General features: G+C 51.3%; 1 protein-coding gene across 1 annotated transcript; it reads left to right on the top strand.

The window, feature by feature from the left end:
* Window positions 1-1281: 1281 nt before the first annotated feature.
* On the top strand, window positions 1282-11364 carry CAV3 (caveolin 3). Its single transcript, XM_010984979.3, has 2 exons — window positions 1282-1518; window positions 10623-11364. Exons 1-2 carry the CDS (start codon window positions 1405-1407, stop codon window positions 10962-10964), a joined length of 456 nt encoding a protein of 151 aa, XP_010983281.1. The 5' UTR covers window positions 1282-1404; the 3' UTR covers window positions 10965-11364.
* Window positions 11365-13061: the final 1697 nt, after the last annotated feature.

Here is a 13061-nt window from a genome sequence, read left to right as displayed (position 1 = left end):
CAGAGAATGTTTTTCTCTCACTCCCTTAGCAAGCCAAACAATAACCTCCCCAAAAATGCCTTTAAAATAAGAACACAGAGTCTTCCATAAAACCCCAGGCACAAAATGGGCTTCAGAAAGTCACTTTCCTGGATAAAGAAGCTGTGGTATATTTATACAATGGAATACAACTCAGCCATAAAAAAGAATCAAATAATGCCATTTACAGCAACATGGATGGATCTGGAGACAGTCACCCCTATTATTTTGCATCTTCATTATCAGTAGCCAAGCATAGTCACTTCTGGCTTCCAGCTTTTTGCTTAGTCTTCCTGCCTCAAACCTCACCCAGCTCCAATCAAATCCTCCTCACGTGCAAACCTGATAAAGACCCTCTGCTGCTTTGAAGTCTTCGATGGCTTCTCAGCACTTCTAGATAAAAATCTACACTATTTAGTAGGACATTTGGGATCCTTCACACCCAGACTGGAGCCAAGCCTTATCCCCTGCCTCACCTCCCAGACAAAATGCGCTCCAGTAGCTGCCCACTTCTAGTTCACATCAGTCCTCTGGTACCTTCAGCCTTTCTACCTGAAATGTTCCATAGGGTGAACTCCTGCTTATGCTTCAACACCTAACTCTAAAGCCACCTCCTCCAGGAAGCCTTCCCTGACGTCTTCAGAGTAAGCCACGGTCTCTTATGGACTTCTAAGGCAAGTTCTTTGTAAAATATCTCTGATCTGTAGCACTCTCCACATAGTCTTACAATTACTTATTTCCTGATTGGTCTGTCCCTCTAGGCTGTGGGCTCCCTGGGACAAGGAGGGACAGGGCCTGATGGGTCTGTTTATCCTCAGCTGTCAGCAAATCCTGAACAGATGAGTCGGTGGGTGATGAATGGATGCAAAGTCCCTGCCACCTGGGGGGTCAGAGTCTTCACTGTTATTATTATTACAGCCCCACTTTACAGGTGCAGACATGGTAGCCCAGAGAGGCGAGGTGTTCCCCAGCTCACACAGCCAGCAACTGGCAGAGCTGGGGACCGACCCCACACTCCCTCACAGAGGAGCCCAAGTGCCATACCAGGGCCCCATGCCAGCAGCCAACCGCGGTGGCGGGCAGGGGATGCCAGGCCCTCGGCTCTTGCATGAGGCCCAGCACCCGTGGCAGCCCCCTTTAAGGAGCTCTGGGCCTTCCAGCAGGGCTCCAGTCTTAATTTTAGCTTGGAGGTCTGCCACCAGAGGCTTTAGCCAGGGGCAGGCTGGAGTTATGTGGGACAGCTGTCAGCCGGCATGCTGGGTGGGGCCTATTTAGCCGGCAGGGGCACAAGTCTGGGGACACTGAACTGGTGTCCCTGCCCCAGGTCTTTTCGGCCCCGCCGGCCACGCGGCCCAGATCTCCTCCTACGGCTCCCCCAGCTCCACAATGATGGCCGAGGAGCACACAGACCTGGAGGCCCAGATCGTCAAGGACATTCACTTCAAGGAGATTGACCTGGTGAACCGGGACCCCAAGAACATTAACGAGGACATAGTGAAGGTAGGCTCACGGGCCTGCCCTGGAGTCGTGGGCCCCGAGGGTGTCGGGCTGGGTGCTGGCCGGGGAAGGGCTCTGCTCTGTGTGTGATTGGCTACCCTGAAAAGAGACCTGTTCTCTTCCAACTTCTCCAAATCCCCCTCTCCAAAAGCCAGCTTGTACCCCACAAAGAACTTGAGCGTAAACAGGTTCAAAGAATCAGCCACACATACAGGACCATTGACCCGAGCAGAGGAGGCAAGTCTCAAAAGAACTCTTTACAACTCTACAGCTCTTCCCATTAGCTCCTGGCCCTCTGCCGGGGACAGCCAAGGTGGCCAAGTTGGGCTCTTTTCTGAGCCAGGGGCATTCTGCGGTCTCCACAGTGGGTGCGGGGTTAATCCCTGGAGGTCGGCTGCCAGTACGGCTGACGGTCCCTTGCAGGGACACCCATTCCCCCGGGACACTGCCCAACATCCCCTGCCCCAGGCTGGGGGGCCGTGGCCAGCGCCCATGCCTGCTTCCAGCCTGCCCCCAGGTCCGGCGGCCAGGCCAGGGCAGAGGCCTCTCAGAGGGCACCTGGGCTCCTGTAAGGGAATCTTGGATGAGGGTTACCCAGCCTTCACGGAGTCTCTCCCATGACCGTGCCTGAGTCAGGTCTGGATGCCACCAGCAGCTCAGCTGCCTCCAGGCCCACACCCTCAGTCCAACCTCCACTTGGTAGCCACAGGGATCTTACTACAGCAGAATTCCTGGGAACTTGGTGCCCAACCACCAGCATCAAAGTCACTGGAAGGGCCTTTAAAAAAGCAGGTACTGGGGCCTCCTGGGTCCTCTGAATACATCAGAATCACAGACCAGCTCTGTCCAAGAGCAATATAATGCGACCAATTATACAATCACCCTATGTCATTTCAAACTTTCTAGCAGCCATGATTTTAAAAAGGAAAAACAAGTGAAATTAACTCTCATGATATGTTTCACATAACTCAGTGTATCAAAAATAGTACCATTCTGATGTGTCATTTCAGCTACAGAACAATGATTCATGAGCTATTGCAGTCTTTCTTCATCTTCAAAGTCCAATGTGTCTCAGAGATGTGAGGTGCATCTCAGTTCAGACTCCAGAGTTTTTATCAGAAATTCTTATTCTGTACTTAGGTATCATAAAATGTCCAGTTGACAACCAGTTCACATGTATGAACTGTTCCAAACATTCTTACAAGTTTCCCAGTCACAGAATTAACTCTCATTAATTCACATTTTAATGAAAATTTTTAAACAAGATTTAGAATCCTTCAGTTGCACTAGCCACAGATCAAGGCCACTGGATTAGACAGCATGGTTAAGGGCTGGTTCTAAAGCACAGTCCCTGCATTGTCACCTTCAGGGGGACACCTCCCATGCTGGATAAGTCTAAATTCTCCCCATGGCTTTCAAACCCCAACACAATCTAGCCCCCATCATCCTCTCTCACCCTCCAGCCCCTACGCCAGGAGCAGACCACATAAACCCAAACACACTCCTGGGTCTCTGCTCCACGTGGTGAATGCACCCCCTCCTCAGCCTTTAAGACCCAACTTCAATGTCACCTCCTCCAGGAAGCCTTCCCCAACTCCTCCAGGCAATCAGTTGCTCCTTCCTCTCTGCCCTCACTTCACTCAGGGCATTCCTCTTTAACAGCTCACATTATGCTGTTATCATATTTATAAATATCATTTGTTGTGGAGATAGGGTCATTACAGCACAGTGTGGAAAATGCTGCAAAGGGGAAAATTAGGGAGTGAACTTTGCAAACTGAAAAGTACTACATGATGTCAAACAGTTTTCGTTGTGGTTTGCACAGGGCGGGTCTAGAGGGAATAGTCCAGGACTTGATGCTAACAGATCTGGTTTCAAATCCAGATGCTTCTACCTAAGACCAATGACACTGAACAAGTCATCTAGGCTCTCAGGTCCTGCTGAGCTGGGAGTAAGCCGGCTTCAGGCTCAGGCCCAGACAATAATCCGAGGGAGGGATGGGGTGACCACACAGACGCAGGTGCTTACGCGGCCCCTGCTGGGGCTGGGCAGGCTCTCTCCTGGAGGCCCAGAGCCCCAGAAACACATCGCTCCAAGGCTAGGCAAAAAGGCCCCAAATCATCTTGTTGAGAGGAGATTATTATTTGGTATCTTTACTGGACCTTCCCTGGTTTGGGAATTTATTTGACTTTTTCTTTCATTTTTAATGAGTGAGAAATGGAAACATCTTGAAATTTAGAATAGGGATAACAAATAAATACGACAGACGGCTCAAGTAGACTTCAGGTTGATGTAGTGGGCCGTGAAAAAATAAAGCAAAGGAAGAAAGTGGAGAGAGAATGTCAGGAAGGGAGGGGGCACAGGCAATCTGTCTGAACAGGCCGGCCTTTGGGTCACCCAGGCATCTTTCATCAACCGAGGGAAAGACAAGGTGGAGGGAGGGGAGAGGACAAGGGAGCAAGAGGGTGAGGGAGACAGAGACGGAGAGAAAGAGAAACAAGGATGCCGAGATTAAGGCTGGCCAGGCACCCACCAGCGTGGTGTCCGTGTGGTAACGCACTCCACGTGGGCTATGATGACACGGTAAGATGCCAGAATAAGACAGGTTATAGAAATCCAAAACTATCCCCAGCCCAGACACTAACTTGCTGTGTGACTCTGGGCAAATCCCTTTCCCTCTCTGGGCCTGAGTCCCTGATGTAGACAGAGGCTAGGCAGAGAAGAAGGGAACCCTTCCCCGCTGCCACCAACTGCTGAGGTTTAAAAACACATGGAAAAGCCAAGGATGAAGAGTAGGAGGCGCACCCATCAGATCCGTGGATTTGACCCTCAGCGCGGGGGAGGTGATCACATTTGGATTTCCAAAGTCAAAACTTCCCCGAATTTCCCCAAGTATGGTCTGGTGCTGCCCTCAAGTGCAGGCTGGAAAATGAGTGCCGAAGGCAGATGGAGAGCCCTGCTCAGCCCAGTAGACTTGACTGTCATCTCCAAGCTCCCGGCTGGGCCGAGGGCAGAGGGAAGACGCACCCCCTTCCCTTTGCCGCCTACCAGCACCACCATTTGTCGAACATCAATTCCATGAATCTTTACAGAGCACCTACTATGTGCCAGGCACTGTGCTCTCTCAGAGGAGGTGGCGATAAGCCAGTCAGACCCACGTAAACCCCTGAGAACACCGTGCCCTTCAGGCTTGTGTTGCAAAGCCTCCAGCCCCTTTCCTGTGCATTTCTGCAGGGCTCCAGCCCCCACTCAAGGCCCACCTGAGTTACTTCCACGAGGGCTCATGGCTGCCTCAGCAGCCACCCTCCCTCTCCACAGGTCACAGTGAGGCCCCAGGCCCTAGAGCAAGGACACTTGAGCCCAGTGTCAGGCAGGTCCTTCAGCTTCTGGCTTCAACCGCTCTCCCCTCAGGCACTCAGAGCCAGTCCTTCAAACAGGGCCAGGGACAGACCTGATCCCAGCCTAGCGTCCTGGTTCCCACCCACCTCCAACCCACATCTGCCACCACACGTCCTCCTCCTTTAGGAGTCACACAAACACCACCTCCTGCCCATCTGCTCAGGCTAATAAACACCCAGAGGACCCAGGACCACCACCCCCACCCCTTGTTCTCCAAACTTCACTCCCAGTTTGGGCCCATCTCGACACCCAGTTGCAGAAAGATGAAATTGACCTGGTGCTTCCTCTTGAGAAGAATCTAACTCAGCAGAGAAGATGAGGCTAAAATGATGAGAATGTCCAGGAGGAGGTGCGAAACGCCATAAATCAGGGCCAGCTGAAGGGTCCAGGAGGTTACAGGAGGGAGACAGGACTTTCATCTGGGACAGTCAGGAGACAGCTTCATGGGCAGGTGGTATCCAAGAAGCATAAATAATGAGAAAAATGTACAATGTAGGACAGGGGCATTGGGCTTTCCAAGAAGAGGAGAAAATAAGCAAAGGCCGCAGCGTTGAGAAGGTTGGGCAGAGTCGGAACATGAGGCACGGGTATTGCCCCTCCCCTGTGTCAGTGGCAGACATTACTAATGGATCCCAGCACTTTTCCAGGAAGCCGTGGACCATCAGCCAGGCTGAGGTGGCACACAGATGAAACCTCTTTGCTCCTCTGTCTGCAGGAGAACAATGGGGCTAAGAGCATCTCACGGGGAATTCATGGGAGAGAAGGCAAAAGGGGAAGGTTGAGGCTAAATTAAGGAAGGTTATGACCTGCGAGGCATTCCAGGTTGGCAATTATTTCCTTTTGGAAACATCTTGCCTAAGAAGGGCTACATTGGACTAACTCACACTGAGGTATTTATAACTTAGTGTTAGGGGGACTCCTGGGTATCAACTAGTCTAGAGTTTTTAGAACGTGGTCCTCTTTAGCAAGGGAGTGTGTTAAAATGCAGATTTCTGGGCTCTGCTAGCAGAAATTCTTATTCGGCAGAGCTGGTGAATGTTTTGCACGTTCAGAGGCAAACCAGTCCCCCTAATCCTACAGAAGATACACCTGGAGTCCAGCGTTATCACCAGCTTTCCCTAAAGACACACAGGATCGGTTAATTGCTGCTGTGGAGCAGATCATCCTAAAACTCAATGGCTTAAAGCAACAGCCATTCAGTGATTGCTCACAGTCCTGTAGGTTGACTAGACTCAGCTGGGCGGTGCTGCGGGTCTCACCGGCAGCCTCTCACGCAGCTGCAGCAGCGTCCCTCCTACTGAATAGTTAAAGCAAGGCCCAGGGCAAGCCCAGACATGCTATGGGATTGGACTATGCAGGACATAAGAACTGAGAGGCATGACTAATCGGGGGGTCATCTTTGAAGACTCGCTAACCATCCCCCAGAAGCTGGTGCACAACCCAGCCTCAAACTTGGCTCAGGGCTATTCCTACTGCTCTCCAGTCCCCTGCACCAGCCTTCCCAAAGGCAGAGACAAAGCAGGCAGCAGAGGGAGAGGGTGGGAAGAGATGGGCTAGGGCAGGACTTACTGAGATCTGATGGGGCTCCTCTGGTGGGGTCCCTTCTCTCCCCTTTGATGCCTTCTGTTATCTCTGCCTCTTCTAGGCTCCTTTACATGAACCCAAGTGCCCCACAGACCCAGCCCAGGTGCCCTAGGTCCCCACTGTAGGATGCTCCAGACCCAAAGCTCCCGCTAATCCCTGACCCCCTCCTCCCGCCCTAAGAACCAGCTTGTGCTGCGTTCCTGCCACAGCTCCCACTCAGGTACCCAGTCCCGCAAAGACCCTGGTCAGGAAGATGGCAGAGGAAATTCAGGCACAGGATTGATGTCAGGCCAACGTGGGCTCCACCGCTGCTTGTCCCTTATATGCCGACTGAAATACTGGATATAAGACACATGGCCAGAAACCGACACCTACAAGGGCCAAATTGTAGGCGTCACTATGGTTATCCCAGATGGTACAGAAGCCTGTTACTGTTATTACCAACTACACCACGTGAAACATGCTTTGCCGTTTTTCTGCTATTCTGCAGCAATCACCTCATTTTAGCTTTCTACTTTATGCCAGTGCTTCTCAAGCTATGTGGATGAAGGGCCAGTTTAATTATTATTATTCCAATCTGTTGTACACCAATAGTTTGCAGAAGTCAATAAAAAATAACTACTAGAAATATGAAGTGAAAAGTCTGCATCGAAAATGTAAGCTCCAATTTTTATTATTACTAGAATCAATAGATACAACATTACTGGCTCAGATTGCTGTGACGATTTCTAAATGCCTACTCTCAGCTTCTTGACTTACCTTGTTGGGAAGGAGGGCACTGACTGTGGACCACACTTTAAGCAGCAAGGTAATAGGTGAGAAAACTAAGATCCAGCGAAGCTAAGCCACTCCTTTGGGTCTTCTGACCCCAAAACTAACTCCGTGTCACTAGGGATCTTGGCCCAATCTTTTCGGAAGAGTTCAAACAAACAAAAACAAACAAACAAAACCAGAGGCCCAGAGAGGGAAAGCACCATGCCCCAAATCACACAGTAGCTCAGTGACCGAGTGGAGATGGACCCAGATGTCCATGCCCCTGCCTAGAGCCATTTCCCCCACCCACAGAGAGCCCTTCTGAATTGTCCAGGCCCCAGGATGCCCAAGGACTGAGTCACGCAGGAATCTGGGGGAGGAATTTTGGACAGCCGCCCCCACATCCTCCAGCAGCTCCTGGCCCTGCACCTTCTCTGCCCTCTGGGAGACGGCGGGAGTGGCCCTGGCGGGTTGATTAATCAACTGGCTCCCTTGCTGTTCCAAAAATAAATATGCCAGAGAAGGGGGCACCAACTGAATGAGCAGCCACTTTCTCCCCCTCCCACCCCCAGCCCCTTCTCCGAGCGCACACCCAGCCCCACAGCTCAGCCCACGGACCCAGCTCCCAAACCACACCCTCCAGAAAAAGCCACCCCCCTCAGCTTCCGGAAACGAATTAAGAAATGAAGTCACTGTGTGCTTCTGATACACTGGCATGTCTGCCTAGAGCTGCCTGAGCCAGCCCTTATAAGTATCTCCCCAAACTAGCTCAATGACTAGAGCTGTCTCAATGGTCAGTCCCAGTGAGGGGAAGGGCTGCCTTCTCCCAGGATGGCGCACCCCTTTGAGAGCACAATTTCAGATTCACAGACAACGAGACAGTTGCCCCGTGCACAGTGCCTGAAGGCAATGACTGGAAATAATTCAAACATCAGCCTCAATGGCTTCTGAAGAAAAAAAAAAGATAATTAAAAGATAGAGATATCCTTGAGGGTAGGATTATGACCACAAGCAGAAAAAGAGGGAAAGGACTCCATCCATCTTATGGGCACAGGCTGAGTCTCCACACACACACTCACTGATGACTAGGTAGGCCAGAGAATTGTACTTACGATCTGGGGTATCAATTGACTTTCTGAGATGTATTTTCCTAGGAACTTCAGAGGAAATGAGTAAATGATTACGGTCACTGTGCACCTACCATGTGTCACATGTTGTACTAAGCATTGCCCAAGAGGTGGTGTGCCTAGTGCAAAGTAGGTGCTGAATAAATATTTGGATGAATGGGATGGATGGGTATGAATGAGTGGGTGGATGGATGGATGGAAAGAATGACAGATAGATAGATAAATGGGTAGATGGATAGGAATGGATGAATGCATATGAATGGATTGATGGGTCCATGGATCAATGCATGGATAGATGGATGGATGGATGGGAGGATGGGTAGATGGAAGAAAAAATATTTCTATATTCTTCATAATAAGGTTGTAAGAAGTAGCAAACCCATTTTACAGATGAGGAAATAAAGTTTGAAGAGGTTAAGTTATCTGCCAAAGTCACCCATCAGATCAGCAGCGGCACTGGTGTGCAAATACACCTTTGGGACTCTAGCTTCCTGTTGAAGAAAGCACCCTGTAACAACCACCAGCAGCTAACAGTGACCAGGTACTCTGTACCAGGCAATGTCCTGAGTATTTACATGTCTCAGCTTACTCAACCCTTCAATCAACTTTATGAGATACATCTGGGACAATGAGGCATTAAAAAAGCTGACACTCCCTGAGGGTCACAGAGCCATAAGTGGCAGAGCTGGATGCAAACCTCAGTAGCGTGACTTCAGTCAAGGGCTTTTTCTGTTCTGTTGCCTCTTAGAAGCCAGACACAAGTCATCAAATGTGTTGAAAGGAGAAATATGCTGAAATAAGCGAGCAAAGCAGGCTGGGCTGCAGAGGGTGAGGAAATTGCTAACTGCTTGGAGCAGAGTGGGGGGTGCTGTAAAGAAGGGGCCAAGGGCCCTGCCTTGGGGAGGGTCTCTCTGGCCCACAAGGACCAGACCTCTGAGGGGACAATCACCCACCCTGACAGCCAGCATCTACCTTGGGGTCTGACCCTGGCGGGGCCAGCATGAAGAGCTTAGATTAGAATCAGGATGCCTAGATTCACCTGTCTCTCCAGCTGGACTGTGAGGAGCCAGGGCGGTCATCTTGAGTGGGGAGGCAGGCACTGTCCTAAAGGAACAGCCACAGGAAGGGCAGGAGGGGCCACCAGCATGAATGGGCAGGGAAGGAAAGAGGGAGAGGATGCTGGACAGAGGCAGGGAGCATGTCTCCACCCAAAGACCTCCCTCCACCGCTGCCAACAAAGTTCCTGGGGCCACACCAGGCTCCAGAGGCCAGTCCGGATCCCAGGAGGCATGGGGCGCAGGCTGGGCACGGCCACAATGGAGGAGGGGCAGGCAGCAGAGGTGATCACTTCCCAATATAGACAAATATCAAATCATTATGTTATACACCTGAAATTAACATGTTCTATGTAAATTATACCTTAATTTAAAAAAACCCTGAAATCCAGCCGAGCCACTCCCCGTGCATAAGCCTTCAGAGGCTGCTCATCTCACAATGTCTGCCCCGCCTGGCCTCTCTATCCTCACTCAGGCCATTCTGGCCCTGCAGTCAGCCTTCCAGAAGTACGTGCATCTCCCTGAGGACACACACTGTCTAGCCCTGTACATCCGGGCAGTAGAAGCCCCAAACACTCTTTTTCAGCCCACACCCCTCACTCTCCCTGGCAACCTTCAGGTACCAGCTTAGCTAGTGTCCCTTCCTCCAGGAAGCCTTACCTCCAGGCTGAGTTAAATGTTGCCCTGTGGGTGCACATGGCCCCTTGTCCTTCCCTTCCCCAAGCACTCGTCATTGTGATGTAACTGCCTGCCATTAGCTAGGGGAGGGCAGTCCTGATCGCCATCATATTAGCATTAGCAGGCACCCAATAAATCTTTTCAAAATCACTGATTCTCCAATTCCCTAGGATCATAAAATAACAGAATTTGAGAGAGTGGCTCCTGGCCTGCCTCTAACTGACAGTTGCTCTGAGCAAGTCACTCAGCTCTCCTCAGGGCCTCTTTTCCATCCCTGAGGTGAGGCGGCTAGACCAGCCCTTGTGCGTCACTGCTCTAGGCAGCAACAGTGTCACCTGGGAGCTTGTCAGAAATGCAAAATCTCAGGTCCCACCCTGGACCTGGAGGGGATGGGGGGGTGGGCAGCCACCTGGTTTAACAAGCCTTCCAGGGAGCTTCTGACACTCGTGCACAAAAACTTGAGAAGCGGGTGGATGCTGTGATTTAAGGGCTCCCCTTCCCGCCCCTGCAGGTGGATTTTGAAGATGTGATCGCAGAGCCTGTGGGTACCTACAGTTTCGATGGTGTGTGGAAGGTGAGCTACACCACCTTCACCGTCTCCAAGTACTGGTGCTACCGCCTGCTGTCCACGCTGCTGGGCGTCCCGCTGGCCCTGCTCTGGGGCTTCCTGTTTGCCTGCATCTCCTTCTGCCACATCTGGGCGGTGGTGCCGTGCATCAAGAGCTACCTGATCGAGATCCAGTGCATCAGCCACATCTACTCGCTCTGCATCCGCACCTTCTGCAACCCGCTCTTCGCTGCCCTGGGCCAGGTCTGCAGCAACATCAAGGTGATGCTGCGGAAAGAAGTGTAAGGCTGGGTGGGCGACGGGGGTGGTGGGGCAGGGGAGCTGGGCCAGGCTGGCCCCCCTACTGCTCCTCAGGGCTGCTGGAGAGCTCTTTCTCCTTAGGGACTGCTACTTCCCCCCAAGACGGGAGCACACAGTGTAGGGAAGCCAGAGAGAAAAGACAGCCTGCCACGGAAGTGCAGTGACCTTCCCACTGCCCCCTGCCCCAGTCACAATGCCCCTGTCACTGAGCACCAGGGAAGATCATTTGCTAAGAGGCAGCTACTGCAAATCTTTGCATTCACTTGTACTGTAACAGCATAAACCAGCACTCAGTTCCCACCCGGGACGCACCCCACCTGGGAAAACCACCAGTGACTGTTGGCATTAGGAGGGTGGCTTCAATAAAGGGTTTCCGCTGCATGTGGTGAATGATGTGTTGTGTGTGTGTCAGAAGATGGGTGTGCATCCTGATCAGCTCCAAAAAAGATATTTTGCTGGCCTGAGAAACAGGAGGGGCAAGTCAGTTGGCCCTCCTCTCAGCCAAATGCAAGAACCAGACTTCAGTTTCTGTTGGGATTCTTGTTTGCTGGGTACCTGCTCCCTCCGTGTTCCTTGGGAGATTATTTCCCACCGACTTCTGTTGCCCCTGGGCCAGCAGTGGTCACTAATAGAAGAAAATGGCCCCTGGGCTGGAAGGGGCAGGTGACAACTTCCTGGGCACCACTGAGGGAGGGCCTGGGTTCAAAACCCTCAGAACCTCCCCTTTGACTCAGACACTGAGCCCCTGATATCGCCTCTTGGCACGTACACCCTCAGCCCCAAGAGATGTGATGAGGGCAGAAGGTCCAATTTGTGCCTGTGTGGCCTCACCATGGAAATTAAAAGCAACAGAAAGGGCATGCCCCCCTCTTGCCCACCGACATCCACCAGAAAAACAAACAAACCAAACAAAAATCTTACATTCTCTAGGGATGCTTTTCCCAAGTGTGTCATCCAGAACTTAGCCCTAAGAAAAAGGAAAGGGGGTAGCTTTTGTACTTAAATTTGTTTGGAAAGTGCCATATATTTCTCTCAAGAGATTTTCAACAGACATTAGTACATTAAAAGCTCTGACAAGTCCCGCAGTAATGAAACCTGTTTAGACCAATATCCCCCAATCCCCAAAGACAGCACAGGCAGCTTCAGTTCTGTTCCTGCTTCTCCTCCTAGTTGCCTTCTTTGGCCTCAATTTTACCATCCTTGAGATGATCTCTAATGTCCATGTCAGCTCTAACTTTTTACCTGTTTCTGTTTTTTCAAGTATCTTAATATGAAATTTCCAAACGCAGAGGAATGTTGAAAAGATTTGCTGTGGACCCCTATCTACCCACCATCTAGGCTCGACAACTCCCATTCACTGCTCCTGCTTTGTTGCATCTCTATCCATCTATCATCCACCCATCTCATCTTTATGCCTTTTTAAATAAGCTGCAGATATCGGTATATTTTACTGCTAAACACTCATCATTCATCCCTTACTTCTTGCAAACAAGAAAGTTATCGCCCAGAGGGGTCAGCAGACTTGCCAAAAGGTGCAGAGCTAGTCACACTGATGCTGTGGTTCCAGCCCACTGCTCTCTGATCTACCAACGGCCCTGCATGTTCTCAAGTGGACTCAGCGAGGCCAGGCTCCTCCTGCTGAAAGAATTAAAGCCAAAATTACACCCCCTCGAAGGGCCTGCCCCTCAAACATCTCTCACGTCATTAGGCCTCCCATTTCAGACTTGGAATAGTGGGTTATGCCAAGACTTTTGCCCTCCTGGCACTGGCTATAACCTGGCTTGACCCTGACTCCAATTTTTCAAGCTCGTTCTCCTCTAAGGGCCAGGCTGCGGCAGGGGCTTGATCACCCATGAAGTTCATGGGGCTGGAGAGAGGACACAAATCTAGATACATGTCTGTCTGAGGGCTTCTTCCTTCTGGGACCACCTCCACCAAGCAGCCCACGAGACAGCACACCGCGGGGGGCAGGAGGGCGATGAGAGTGGCCAGGTGGGGAAGGTGGGGTTCCACGCTCTCTCATTCGCTACATCTGGCTCAGAAGGGTCTCCTGTTTAAGTTGCAGGTTTGGGGTCCAAGCTT

Source organism: Camelus dromedarius, chromosome 17, assembly GCF_036321535.1.
Source record: "Camelus dromedarius isolate mCamDro1 chromosome 17, mCamDro1.pat, whole genome shotgun sequence".
Taxonomy (NCBI): domain Eukaryota; kingdom Metazoa; phylum Chordata; class Mammalia; order Artiodactyla; family Camelidae; genus Camelus; species Camelus dromedarius.
This window is presented reverse-complemented; position numbering and strand designations above follow the sequence as displayed.

Excerpts from the sequence above, each read along its gene's own strand:
- CAV3 (XM_010984979.3), top strand. The coding sequence starts at position 1,405 with ATGATGGCCGAGGAGCACACAGACCTGGAGGCCCAGATCGTCAAGGAC. Across the intron at positions 1,519-10,622 it reads TTAACGAGGACATAGTGAAG|GTGGATTTTGAAGATGTGAT; the intron begins GTAGGCTCACGG and ends CCGCCCCTGCAG.